At 39.1% G+C, this 13,358-nt stretch overlaps 2 protein-coding genes across 2 annotated transcripts; both read left to right on the forward strand.

Annotated features, from left to right (window-relative positions):
* Positions 1-144: 144 nt before the first annotated feature.
* On the forward strand, positions 145-9,414 carry LOC103393323 (aconitate hydratase, mitochondrial-like). The gene is made up of 18 exons (XM_008330241.3): positions 145-238; positions 1,791-1,933; positions 2,288-2,546; positions 3,036-3,128; positions 3,302-3,460; positions 3,583-3,733; positions 3,891-3,995; positions 4,512-4,603; positions 4,940-5,045; positions 5,409-5,566; positions 5,659-5,732; positions 5,838-5,949; positions 6,090-6,272; positions 6,421-6,516; positions 6,739-6,930; positions 7,007-7,139; positions 7,415-7,536; positions 7,652-9,414. Exons 1-18 carry the CDS (start codon positions 203-205, stop codon positions 7,781-7,783), a joined length of 2,346 nt encoding a protein of 781 aa, XP_008328463.1. The 5' UTR covers positions 145-202; the 3' UTR covers positions 7,784-9,414.
* A 431-nt stretch (positions 9,415-9,845) lies between these two features.
* Positions 9,846-13,288, forward strand: polr3h (polymerase (RNA) III (DNA directed) polypeptide H). The gene is made up of 6 exons (XM_008330240.2): positions 9,846-10,227; positions 11,124-11,220; positions 11,447-11,533; positions 11,732-11,795; positions 11,937-12,171; positions 12,751-13,288. The coding sequence occupies exons 1-6, from the start codon at positions 10,117-10,119 to the stop codon at positions 12,799-12,801; spliced, it is 645 nt and encodes a 214-aa protein (XP_008328462.1). The 5' UTR covers positions 9,846-10,116; the 3' UTR covers positions 12,802-13,288.
* Positions 13,289-13,358: the final 70 nt, after the last annotated feature.

A 13,358-nucleotide genomic window follows, 5' to 3' on the forward strand; every position in this document is an offset into this window, starting at 1 on the left:
ATTGATATAATGTTAGAAATATTACTTTAAAATGTATTTCTCAAAACAAAACTAAAAAATAGGTTCTGAAATAAAAAAACATGAAAAGGGGAGAGAAACACCAGACTATGAAAGGAACAAAGGTAGTAAAAACTAAATTAACAGGCGCTTCAATACCACTGACGTATTTTTAAGGCGACAGGCGTAGTTATCTGTGATCAAAATGGCGTCCTACTGTTTGATTGTCTCTAGGTTGCGGGTAAGATACGGCTATATCCGGTTTAAATGGCTTTTTTTTGGTGCGAATGGAAAACTTGTCAACACATATGTTTTTGCCGAGTCGCATACGTCCCACCGTCTGCGGGTCAATGTGTAGCAGAGTGCGCACTAGACCGCTGTGTATTTTGACAAAGATGTAGTGTTTACTTTAAATCGTCAATATTTAACCGTTACATCGGAAAGAAAATGAAAATAAAATATTTCAGCCAGGAAGTAAACAGTCCTAAATTTGGAACATATATATTATATTTATTTTTTGCTATATGTTTATACATTTTACGTTTTCTTTATGAAAGCTCACACTTGACAGCTGAGATTGTCCCGTCATTATGATTATTCTCTGTTATTTTCAACAGTTTTATGCGTATACCATGTACTTTGTGATCGCTCAACTTTTCCACACTCAATTTTAAGTTATTAGTTACACAACTGTAACCTTCTTCACAACTGTAAAGTTAAATTATAAAAATCATTATTTATTATAAACACGCCTTGCAGGTCCCCTTCTTCCCTGCTGGGGGTGCAATTAATCTATGCCGAGTTAATGCCTTTGTTTATGAGTTAAATGGGATGTTAAAACCTAAATTAAGCCAAATCCCGTTGAAACAATGACAATGATTAAACACTTGTACATGCTTCATGAAATCTGTGACTAAAAGAATGGCAGTACTTGTGTTCAGGTGATGTAATGGTTTTGATCCTAATTTTTCAGACAGCACGTGTGTTCCCCCAGTGCTCATGCATTATTCACAGTCTAGGAGACGGGCTGTCGACGGTCAGTCCAGAGACCAAGGCTTGTTTTTGCAATATGAGACTTACATAAACTTTCACCCACTTGTCCTTCTCACGGACTGTCAGCACCGACTGGAGTACAAGTCTAAGAATTTCTCTTCCTTCTTCAGTTTGCCACTTTCTTATTCAGAGGTTTAATCTACTAATTTCATGTTTCAAACAGTTGTCAACATCTCCTGATATTGAGTTAAAGGCTTTTAGGAACACATGTTTCAATATAATGATTATTATATTCAATTTATTATAATGGACTGGTGACTAAAGTAGATCAAATCAACTAAGAGTTTCAGTAAGATCAGAAGGGATGACTTATCTCACATAAAGTGAAGTGAAAGTGATTGTAATTGTAATGATTAACCACAACCTTTCAAATCACTCTAAAATACCTCTGTCTTTGAAACAAAGCTCCAGAAAAACACAAACAAAATTTAAAACCTCTAATGTCATCACACCCTGAGCAAATCACACACACACATAAATGTGTTCTGCTTGTATATAATAGCCCAACAGTACGTGTAGCCACATATGAGATCCTTATCCGTAAGTTCATAGTGCAACATAAATTTTAAAAGTGACCTTTTCTCCATCATCAGTGTTACTAGTCTGACTAATCCATAGAATGGCTTGGTTATGTAAAGCCACAGCTTCTTTGTATCCTGGTTATAAATGATCTTGTCAGCACTATGTGTGCTGGTCATCAGCTCTATAATAAAAATGTCATTTTTATGTCCCTGGTCTAGTTCGCCCTTGGAAGTGGCTCAAGAGGATTCCATGTGTCGGCAGCCTTCGGTGCCAAGGCCAAAGTGGCCATGAGCCACTTTGAACCGGGCTCCAGTCTAAATTACGAGAAGATGCATGAGAACATCAGTATTGTACGCAAAAGGTCAGCACCTTTGATATATCAAACATACACATTTTCACAGTCCAGAACAAACAGAAAGAAAATTATTTTTTGTCAGTTAGGATTTAATTTAGAAGCAAACTGATCAACACGGCTACTGCCACTGTACATTTAGTTTCAAGGTCACCAGCTGTAGATAATCCAACTGTCACTCATACTTGGAGAAGAGTAGAAGAAGTAGAATTATATACACTCTATAATATTGTTCTTTCTATTCTATTTTGATTTGTGCATTTTTTCAGTCTGTGGCTTTACTATCTATCTCTAATAAAAAAGACACATTCACTCTGTTAAAACCAAACTGATATTGATTAAATCATCACACCCCTCTGACAGACTCAACAGGCCTCTTACTCTGTCAGAGAAGATAGTGTACGGTCACCTGGATGATCCTGCAGGTCAGGACATTGACCGAGGCCGCACCTATCTCCGCCTGCGACCAGATCGAGTGGCTATGCAGGACGCCACCGCCCAAATGGCGATGCTTCAGTTTATCAGCAGCGGTCTGCCGAAGGTGGCCGTTCCCTCCACCATCCACTGTGATCACCTGATCGAGGCACAGATAGGAGGAGCTGAGGACCTGCAGAGGGCTGTGGTAAGGACTGTTACGTAATGTGTGTTGAGAGGACCTGCAGAGGGCTGTGGTAAGGACCGTTACGTAATGTGTGTATATATATAAACATTCAGACAGAGTCACTGTCTTTTCAGTCTGTCTGATCAGACTCGACCTGAAATGTCCTGGTAGGCAGCCCGTGTATATATATTGAAAAATTATAATTTTTTAAATTTTCAGCAGCCTTCATTCATGATGACTAGCTGTATGTGGCGCAGTGACAGTGGCACAGCCAATTCAACCATTTGTTGAAAAAAGTTTACTATTGTGTATTATAATATTTTGCTGCACAAGAGTAATTAATTGATTCCCAGTTGAAATATTAAACTGTCTTGCTTACCACCTGGTTAATGTCAGATTGAACAAATGGATTTAGGAAAAACTTCCGACCAGAGTTTATTTTTTCATACAATTACATGACGTATTACTGTGACCAAGTCTGTGACACTTCCCTAATTACTTTTAACTCAGGAGGTGAACCATGAGGTTTATAATTTTCTCGCAACAGCTGCAGCCAAATATGGAGTCGGCTTCTGGAAACCAGGCTCGGGGATCATCCATCAGGTAGAGTGCACTGACTTACGGCTTTCCTACTCCACACTGGCTCAGAGTGCTGTAGTTTACAAAAAAATGTCCAGGGAAACTTGCACTAGTTATTTTATAAAGCGCTTGCACAACAGCTGACAACATTCACAAAATGCTGCACATTTCAAGTCAAGTGTGACATTTCCTTCCAGATTATTCTGGAGAACTACGCCTATCCTGGAGTGATGCTGATCGGCACTGACTCCCACACTCCTAACGGTGGTGGTCTGGGTGGCATCTGTATAGGAGTTGGTGGAGCTGATGCTGTGGACGTCATGGCTGGAATCCCTTGGGAGCTCAAATGTCCTAATGTAAATTTTTGGCTTAGTTTTTATAAATAAAAAAAAATCAAAATTGCATGCCCATACCTTTCATTTTATATCCCTGCAACTGTTTTTTCTGTATTTAATGTCTGTGTGCTTTCTTTCACCAGGTGATTGGAGTGAAACTGACAGGCAGCCTCTCTGGGTGGACATCTCCAAAGGATGTCATTCTGAAGGTTGCTGGCATTCTGACTGTGAAAGGTGGCACTGGAGCCATTGTGGAGTATCACGGTCCTGGAGTCGACTCCATCTCCTGCACTGGTAAGGACGAGATCTACATAATAAGATTCAATCTTTGTGTTAAAATATATACAAAACAAACTGAAGAACAATTATTCAGTGTCTTATTAAATTCATAAATCATGTATTGCCTTCAGTTGTACCGTGGTACATGTTAAGATGGCACTCTGATTTACAGGAATGGCCACCATCTGTAACATGGGTGCTGAGATTGGAGCCACCACATCAGTTTTCCCGTACAACCACCGTATGAAGACCTACTTGGAGAAGACAGGCCGCGGAGGTCAGTCACCTAGGTGATGTTCAGTCCATAGACAAACCCTTTGTCTTTAAGTTTGAGTTGATTGTGTTCCCTCTTCAAAATTTGAAATCCATTTAAATTTTGGTAACAAACACTTCAACATGTATGAATTGGTTTCTTTAATGGTGACTCAGCAGTTTCTGGCTTTATCTTAAAAACTGCAAGAGCTGCTGTGGATTTGAAGGTTTGATGGTTGAATGTATTCTGTTGAAACATGATCATGACCATGAAATGCACATCAAACAGCGTGAAAATCTGAAATCGAATTTATTTTAGCTACAATTTAAAAACCTCGACCGTCTAGACATTTGATTCCAGTAATAAATTATGGATACACAAAAAGATTCCATTTCCCTTGGAGTTTGAACAGGGTGCATGACACAGTGTAGAACTGTTCAGATCATTGTCACTTACCTCTTACTCTCTTCTCGTCTTTGTCTTTATTGTCACTTACCTCTTACTCTCTTCTCTTCTTCTCTTTTTTGTCTTCCTTTTTAGATATTGCTTCTGCGGCTGATCAGTTCAAAGATGACCTGGTCCCAGACCAGGACTGTGACTATGACCAGGTCATTGAGATTAACCTGAGTGAGGTGAGGTCAAGACGTTTGGTTTTCCTGATTATTTTTTTCTCAGCATGATCAGCACTGCAGTGCTGATGTTAGTGTGTACTACATATTAACTACAGTGCACTGGTGCAGTGGGTACGGCATCAGAAAGTCAATGGAGATGTTGGCTCATATAATGAAGAGTTAAAATAATTTAAATGTGTTGTCTATTTCAAACTTTCCAATGACTGTGAAAGCAAAAATGACAATGTAAAATATTAAAGGTACAGATGTAAAGTATCTCTGTGATTTCTTTTTAATGATTAGAAATCCATATTTGTCACACACCAAGACTTATAATTGTCCTCTCTTCTGTCACAGCTGAAGCCCCACATCAACGGCCCTTTCACCCCGGACCTGGCCCACCCTGTGTCTGAACTCGGCTCTGTGGCCCAGAAGAACGGCTGGCCCCTGGAGGTTAAAGTTGGTCAGTGCGTGTGCTGCAGCTGTATTATCTTACCTCTTAACATTTTTAAATGCTTAGTCCACGGAAATGTGATATTTCTTGTTTTGTCCGAGTAATAATTATCTCATTGACTAGGTACAATATGATTGGATCACATTACAGCATTGTCATGTGGCTGATGGTCTTTTGTACTGAACATAAATTAAGTCTGACAAAAACAATGAAGCAAAAATATGTCTGTAATTACAGACTTGTTTTTTTTTTGTCTTCCGCTTCTTGTTTCATTCTCTTACTTGTGACCTGCATCGATGGGATTAGACATTAAACCTCAGTGCAGCCGCTGTAACTGTATATGAATTTGTAATAGACAGATTTTCTGTTTAGGTCTGATTGGCAGCTGCACAAACTCCAGCTACGAAGACATGGGCAGAGCAGCCTCCCTGGCCAAACAGGCTCTGGACAAAGGTCTAAAGTGCAAGGCTCAGTTCACAGTGACCCCGGGATCAGAGCAGATTCGAGCCACGATTGAAAGAGATGGCTATGTGAGTCGGGACGCTGTTTCTAACCAATGTAACGGAGTTGGTGATCATTAAGAATAAATGAATGAATCTGATTCATATTGTTTCATCTTCAGGCCAAAATCCTGAGTGATGTCGGTGGAGTTGTTCTGGCCAATGCTTGTGGACCATGTATTGGACAGTGGGACAGGTATTCTGTTTTTCATTGGCCCTGAATTTCATTGTACTCCCCAGTATAATGACAATCAAGACTATTCTGTTCTGTTCATATTCTATTCTATTCTGTATTTTCCAGAAAGGATGTGAAAAAGGGAGAGAAGAACACGATCGTCACCTCCTTTAATAGAAACTTCACTGCTAGGAATGACGCCAACCCTGCTACTCATGCATTTGTCACCTCGCCTGAGGTAAGAGGGTTGGCTTAGTAAACAAGATGAAAAAAGGTCTTCAGTATGAATAATTCTGATAACTCCCAGTCAGTGGAACAAAGTAGATCCTGAGATGCTTTGCAGATAAAACTGTTTCCTTCATATTTCCAAACACGTAGATTGTCACTGCCTTGGCCCTGGCTGGGACGCTGAACTTCAACCCTGAGACTGACTACCTGACTGCTCCTAATGGTGAGAAGTTCAAACTGGACCCTCCCACTGGCGATGAACTTCCTTCCAGAGACTTCGACCCAGGCCAGGACACCTACCAGCATCCTCCAGCAGAGAGCAGCTCTGTCAAGGTCAATCTTTATATAGTAAAGGAATAGTGACTTAATATGTTTAAGAAATCAGATACAGGAAGTGAAGGAGAACACAGATGCATCAATAAAAAAAAGACATTTTTTGAAAAAAGGAGTTTCTCACATTTGTCTCACGTTTACCAAACAGGTGGATGTGAACCCTGCGAGCAACCGTCTGCAGCTCTTGGAACCCTTTGACAAGTGGAATGGAAAAGATCTGGAAGACATGCTGATCCTTATCAAAGTGAGCAGCAAATGTCACAGCACTGACGACCTGATTTGCTAATTATGTTTATTTTCTAGAAACTGGAGGATCCACTAGAGTTGACGTTCTTTTTAATAGGTTATGTAAATATTTGAAATGAGAAAATGAGTCATGCAGCCGTCTCTGATTTTGTCTTCCTCTGTCTTCCTGTCATGTCTTCTCATCCTGATCTTCCCTCTCTCTGTTTCTCCGCTGCTGTAGGTGAAGGGAAAGTGCACCACTGACCACATTAGTGCTGCTGGCCCCTGGCTGAAGTTCCGTGGTCATTTAGACAACATCTCAAACAATCTGCTGATCGGTGCTGTCAACATGGAGAACGATGCTGTCAACAAAGTGAGGAATCAGCTGACGGGAGAGTACGGCGGTGTGCCAGATGTGGCCCGGCATTACAAAGTAAGATATTATGGAAAATAGTGTGTTTAAATTGTTGTTATGAGTCAGTCTTCTAAACTTAAGATGAATAATCCAGGCCAGTGGAATAAACTGGGTGGTGATTGGAGATGAGAACTATGGAGAAGGATCCAGCCGAGAACATGCTGCATTAGAGCCTCGACACCTGGGAGGACGAGCCATCATTGTGAAGAGCTTTGCCAGGATCCATGGTGAGTTTATGGACAAAAATACTTCATGTGAAAATTTGTTATAGGCCTGATTTAGATGATGGACAAATATTTTGATTATTAAGTGTTAAGTTTGTCTCCAACCGTATAGATAGATGAATGATCATTTGGTATCACGGTGACCCCTTAATAAACCAGAACATAGAGAAACTTTGAACATAAGACATAAATGGACAATCTCTTTGAATTTGAACAGTCTGTGTTTTTTCTTAATGAATACAGCTTAAAACCTTCATACCTTGTTTTTCTCCTCTCAGAAACAAACCTAAAGAAACAAGGTCTCCTTCCTCTGACTTTTGCCAATTCTGAAGACTATGAGAAAATTCTTCCCAATGACAAGATTTCAATCGCAGGCCTGAAATCCTTCACCCCTGGCAAGGTGAGACGTCTACTGAATAACTGAAATATTGTTTGAGAAGACAACCAGACCTCTCCCACCAATCTACATAATGACTGACACAATTTATATTTTTGCCTCTGGTGTCTCTTCTCAGCCACTGACAGCTGTGATCAAGCACGCAGATGGCAGCCAGCAGTCCATCTCACTCAACCACACCTTCAACGAGACACAGATTGAGTGGTTCAAGGCAGGCTCCGCCCTCAACAGGATGAAGGCGCTGCAGTAGTTTGTGGCGAGGATGAGGGTGGAAACGTTTTCTTGGTAAGGAAGTGGAGAATTATGGACAAAGCAAATAGTCAGAGGCAACTGTAGATGGTAATGAGCACTCTCACACACACACACCTGTACACCTAATGTCGCTGTATGATAGAAAGCGCACACACTGATACAAGCACATCAATGCACAGACAGTGTTATAAATCTCAGTCATCAGGTGAAATGACAGACAAAAACTTTTAAATAATAAAACCTACCTTTTAAAGCAGCCCCCTATTTTTCAACTCAAATGTGGATTTCATAATTGTCTTCGTCAGAACTGTTAGCTGAAGTACATCCTACTTTCCACATGGTGAAGAGCTTTACCCTGTGACTCGATTATTGCCATGAACAAGTGTCTGAGTCACTGGTGTTTTTGTCCAGAATAATTACGTCACTGTCATCAGTGAATCAGCCTTGAAAACCTGTCACCCTGCTGTCACCTGAGCTCTGGAGAGTTCACATTAGTGTAGTTTTTCAGTCACCTGCACCTCCTGTTTGCCTGCCTCCTGTCGTCCAAGAAAACTTGTCTCTTCTTGGTTGTGTTTTTGCCACAAGAATGTCCAATCACCACACATGGCTCTGCTGTGTTGTCAGGTCTGGCTTCATGATTTTTGTACTTCATGTCGGTGTCAATGTGACTGGGAGAAAAAGAGCAATGAAAACATTTTCTGAGGTTATCATCTGTCTGTTCCTGTCTCGACTCTTTTATTACCGTCTCACCTTCTTATCTTCACCAAGGAAAACGTGTTCCGTCCAAACTGCAACCTGTTTGTCTTAAAAAAAATGTTTTCTCACTTTGACCTATAATATGGTTCTGAGCATCATTTGAAACACTGTTTAGTTTTTACAGAGTAATTAACTGTTTAGTTTCCACTTTCTTTTGCACTAGCACTTTGTAGAGATAATCAAGTAGTAATGAGTTCTTTGCACTTTTTTCATTTTTTTAATATTCCAAATTCACCATACAGCTCTAATTAGGGTACAAATTTTACAATCATTAGACAGTAAAATAAATAGTACATACTAAAATGGGATTGTCACATTGTCTGATGCACTAAAAATGTGATTTATGTCACTGTGTATAATTAATAAAGTCCTATCTATCTATCTATCTATCTATCTATCTATCTATCTATAATCTATTGTTAAGGGATTCTTTTTTTAAAGATGATTAAACTATCACTAGGTTGGTGGTGTTAGCTGCACTAAGTATAGGAATTTGTAAATAACAAAAAAAATGCACACATTGCATATTCTAACAAGTGACAATCCCACACTGTATTTGACCTCTTCTAAGTACTATTTATTTTTAAATATTGCACTAGGTTTGAATATATTTTTAAAGGTGTGATATCATTCTTGGTACAGGTTCAGCTAAAGCAATTGTTAAGCGAAACATCTTTACTGTGACTGTTTTGTTTTAAACAGAAATGTTTACACCTGAAATTAAAATGTAATAAAACAGTTATCTTTATAAATCATTTCCCTATTCCAAGTATAATGGTTTTAGTAAAGTACTGAAGATTGTTTAGAGTGCTTGCTTTTGTAACTAATGAAGTGAAGATTATATAAATAAAATAAAAATATATTTACATTAAAGATTTGTTTTATTTTTGTTTAGAATAATTCTTGATTGTGTAATGTCAGATTTTTAGAACACAGTTAAATTCAAGATAAACCTTCAACAACTGTCACCAACTTATTATTGTCGCCCACAGAATATGTTTTTTAAAGAATACTTAATATTTTGACCACTGAATTAGGATGTATTACAATATTGATACAAAGGTTACAGTCGGGAGTTCAGGTTAAATACTTTCTATTGTTGGTATACTTCATTGAACTAAATCTAGATTTGCGTCAGGAGCATTGTGAGTGTAAACAAGCCTAAACGCAGATGATTTTTAAAGAATCATATGTAACGTACATACATAAGTTTGTATGCTCTTAATTGATCGAGGAAAGAAAAAAATGTATTTATGTTCTGTATGTTGTCCATACATGTATAAACGAAGGCCTCGGAAAAACAGAACTGTCACTTTAAGTTTTACGACATGTCGTAAACTGTGACAACGTAACGCTCACATGTAGCTTACACGGATGCTAACTGTCTAACGAATAGTTACTGTAATTTTCTGGCGTTAGAGTCATTATATATGACATTATGAGCTTGTGTAAATCATACAGAAGAAGTGGACAAATGCCTTAAACGTTAAAAACGGGTTTTATCGCTGTCGGAGCTCCTCCTGTTTGCATGTGTGCGGCTTAGCTGCTAACGGCAGTCCGTCACCGGTTTTCATCATGTTTGTGTTGGTGGAGATGGTCGACACAGTCAGGATTCCTCCGTGGACTTTTCATAGGAAACTTAATGAGGCCATAGCCGAGGAGCTCAACAAGAAACTGGCAAATAAGGTGAGTCCGTTTCTGAGGCTCTTAGTTGATTAACTGGCAAATAAGGTGAGTCCGTTTCTGAAGCTCTTAGTTGATTAAAGCGTCTGTTATCACAGCGGGACGGTAAACACACAAAAGTACCAATCATTTATTGTTCATTGTGAATAATTGTGAAGAAAGAGTTCATCCATACGCTGAGTGTATTTGAAAAGTATCGCCACAACATTGCCTTAGAGTTGTTTGTGTTTCACATGAATGAGTTGTTTTAAGGTTCCACAAGGGGGAGCCCGCCTCTTATGAATCAGAGCTGAAGGTTCTTATTCCCTATACTATGTATTGTGATTAATGTTTTGGTGTAGTTTGCGACCCGTTACACTGTTTCATCTGTATCATACTGTGTTAAGTAAATTGGAACACACTTATGCCAACACAGATAAATAGATCTTAACCAAAATAAGAAACATATGTGAATGTTGAACATGTTAAGGTGTGTAAAATAAATGAAAAAAAAATCTAATATGTCCATATAATAATCAATAAATCACTGGTTTGTTTCTGAAAAATGTCCACTGTTGTTGTTTTTATGTATTAGATTATTTTTACAGGTCAAGTGTATGTGATGATAAACAGACCGTGGTGTTTATTTGTGGGTAGAAGCTCTTTGTCTGCACTGCTATGGACCTTCTAGGGCTCAAAGAGCTTAAAGGATTTAGAAATGTTCAGACCGTTAGTCTGGTTTTTACAACTGTTACAATCCCTTTCATTTTCATTGCCTTTTCACTTTTATACCTTTTTTCACAATAATTTGAAAAATGTTTACATGTATACCCAGCATTTTACATTTGGCAAGAACTAGAGGCAGTGTTGCATTAGTGTGTAGATTACACTTAGACTTTCTCCCATCTTCTCCACTTCAGGTGGTTTACAATGTTGGCCTCTGCATCTGCTTGTATGACATCACCAAACTAGACGATTCTTATATATTCCCTGGAGACGGAGCTGCTCACACCAAAGGTATGACGATATGATGATGATGAGACTGAGATCCACAGGATTTAAGCCCACAGTCACCATTGAATACAACATTGTTTTAGGCGTTTAAAGAACATTAGTGTTCATGGTACTTTTCAAATAATGGAAGTTCATTTGGTCAAAGCCAGAAAAACAAAATGTTTTGGTTTTTTTTGGTCACAATATAAGATTTTTCTTGATTAATCGTCTGCTTATGTTTTTCTGTCAGTTAATTTCAGGTACGTTGTTTTTCACCCTTTCCTTGACGAGATCCTGGTGGGCAAGATTAAGTACTGCAGTCAGGAGGGAGTTCACGGTAACTTGTGTTTTAAACACTGCTGCATTATCTGTGTAATTACATCTGCTAAATAGTGATAATGAATGTTTGTTTAGAATGAATGTGTCACATTGGTTTGTTAATCGATGCTTTTATTTTAGTTATTTCTGTCCATGTAACAACAACGTTATGTTTGTTTATACTACTGTAATCACTGACTGCATCTTTGTATTTCAGTGACAATGGGCTTCTTTGATGACATCCTCATTCCACCAGAGTCACTTCAGCAGCCTGCAAAGTTGTATCCTGTCATCGGAGAGTACTAATTTTTCATACTTTGCCTCTTGCATGGCTTATTTTAAATCATTTGCCCAGGGGTGTGAAGATAACTGTTGTTGTAGCAGCTCCAGAGCAGTCGGTCCTTCCTTAACCACAGTGTCAGTGATGAAGCAGAGCAGGTGTGGCTGTGGGAGTACGAGACAGATGAGGGGGCACACGACCTCTACATGGACCAAGGGGAGGAGATACGGTTTAGGGTCACAGACGAAGTCTTCATAGATACGTCGCCGTCTGGTCCAGCCACGGCATCAACAGACGCAGCAGCTCAACCAGGACAGTCCACTCAGCCTTCAGCAGAAGAAAGTGTTGAGAAGAAGGAGGCACCGTACACCTTGATTGTAAGAAATGTTTTCACTTGAAGCATTTGTGTGTTCAGAGTCAAGGTCTTCTTAAGAAAATGTAATGTCCAGTTTTAATTCAGATGACTCCTATTTAAGGTTTAAGTTCATTCTTAAATAACATCTGTAGCAAGAGGTCTTTTTAAGATTTTATGTGGGTTCCAAAGTTGTTTTACACCAGTCATTTCCAAAGTGGTGAACGGGCTCCCTCTGGTGGGCAAAGATATATTGCACGGTGGCATTTTTTATTGAAAATACATTCGTATTGTTTTTTATTTGTGTCCAAGTGCTTAAACCTCACTGATTTTTATTTCCTGTGTTCGATGAGAATAGAAGAATTGTACAAATTTGATTATTTAAGTATAAAGTTGCAGTTTGAAGCAGTAGCTGTGAATGTGTCAATGTAGGAGAGGGTGACAGTCGTCCTTTTTACAAAGGGGTGGTTCTGTAGAAACATTTAGGAAACAACTGTCTTACCCTAGGACATCCAACCACTCACATATATCTGAATCACAGCGAAATTAATTATTCAAGCAGAAGAAGCCTTCTGTACATCCTGACCCGTTCTTGTTGTTTCAGGGGACCATCTGTGAGCCGGGCCTGGGTCTGCTGTCATGGTGGAACAGTTAGTAAAGAGGATCATCAGAGACACAGAGCACAGTCGGCTGGAGACTCGTGAACCAGTTTCCAAAAGCTAAAGTGGGGCTGGTGTCTGAACAATGAGGCTGTTGTTGGAGGAGTGACTCTGTCACTGGGACTGACTGTTGGAGGAACACTGACCTAAAACAACAGCACTATGTTTACTCGTACAACCGACCTTATGGTGTATTTAATTTGAATCTCTCTCATTGCAGTCATGATATTTTGTGACACCAAGATCAACATTATATATTTTCCTTACTTAGGGTTTAATACATTTTCTAATGTCAGAGTTTACAATAAATAATAAACAAGGCTGTGAAACACCAGAAGGATTCAGGAAAATCATAACAAAGATACATTTATGTTAACAAAGGATGATTTTTATTTTTTATCCCAGATATGCAGGTGTTTCCAGTTAGTTTAACTGCCATCTATAAATTCCTGCTCAGTAAACTGTAACTGTTTCCTGACCTGAGAACATGTTGTGTCTGACTAAGGTTTGTAACGGAGCCGCTCACCTTCAGGTCAAAGGGCAGTGACTGTCT

The sequence above is a fragment of the Cynoglossus semilaevis genome, chromosome 17 (assembly GCF_000523025.1).
Source record: "Cynoglossus semilaevis isolate Cse_v1.0 chromosome 17, Cse_v1.0, whole genome shotgun sequence".
Lineage (NCBI taxonomy): Eukaryota > Metazoa > Chordata > Actinopteri > Pleuronectiformes > Cynoglossidae > Cynoglossus > Cynoglossus semilaevis.

Coding starts and splice junctions, on each gene's coding strand:
- polr3h (XM_008330240.2), top strand. CDS start 10,117: ATGTTTGTGTTGGTGGAGATGGTCGACACAGTCAGGATTCCTCCGTGG. Junction 10,228..11,123: donor ACAAGAAACTGGCAAATAAG/GTGAGTCCGTTT, acceptor TCTCCACTTCAG/GTGGTTTACAATGTTGGCCT. Junction 11,796..11,936: donor CTTCAGCAGCCTGCAAAGTT/GTATCCTGTCAT, acceptor CCACAGTGTCAG/TGATGAAGCAGAGCAGGTGT.
- LOC103393323 (XM_008330241.3), top strand. CDS start 203: ATGGCGTCCTACTGTTTGATTGTCTCTAGGTTGCGG. Junction 4,604..4,939: donor TTGAGATTAACCTGAGTGAG/GTGAGGTCAAGA, acceptor CTTCTGTCACAG/CTGAAGCCCCACATCAACGG. Junction 6,273..6,420: donor CAGAGAGCAGCTCTGTCAAG/GTCAATCTTTAT, acceptor TTTACCAAACAG/GTGGATGTGAACCCTGCGAG.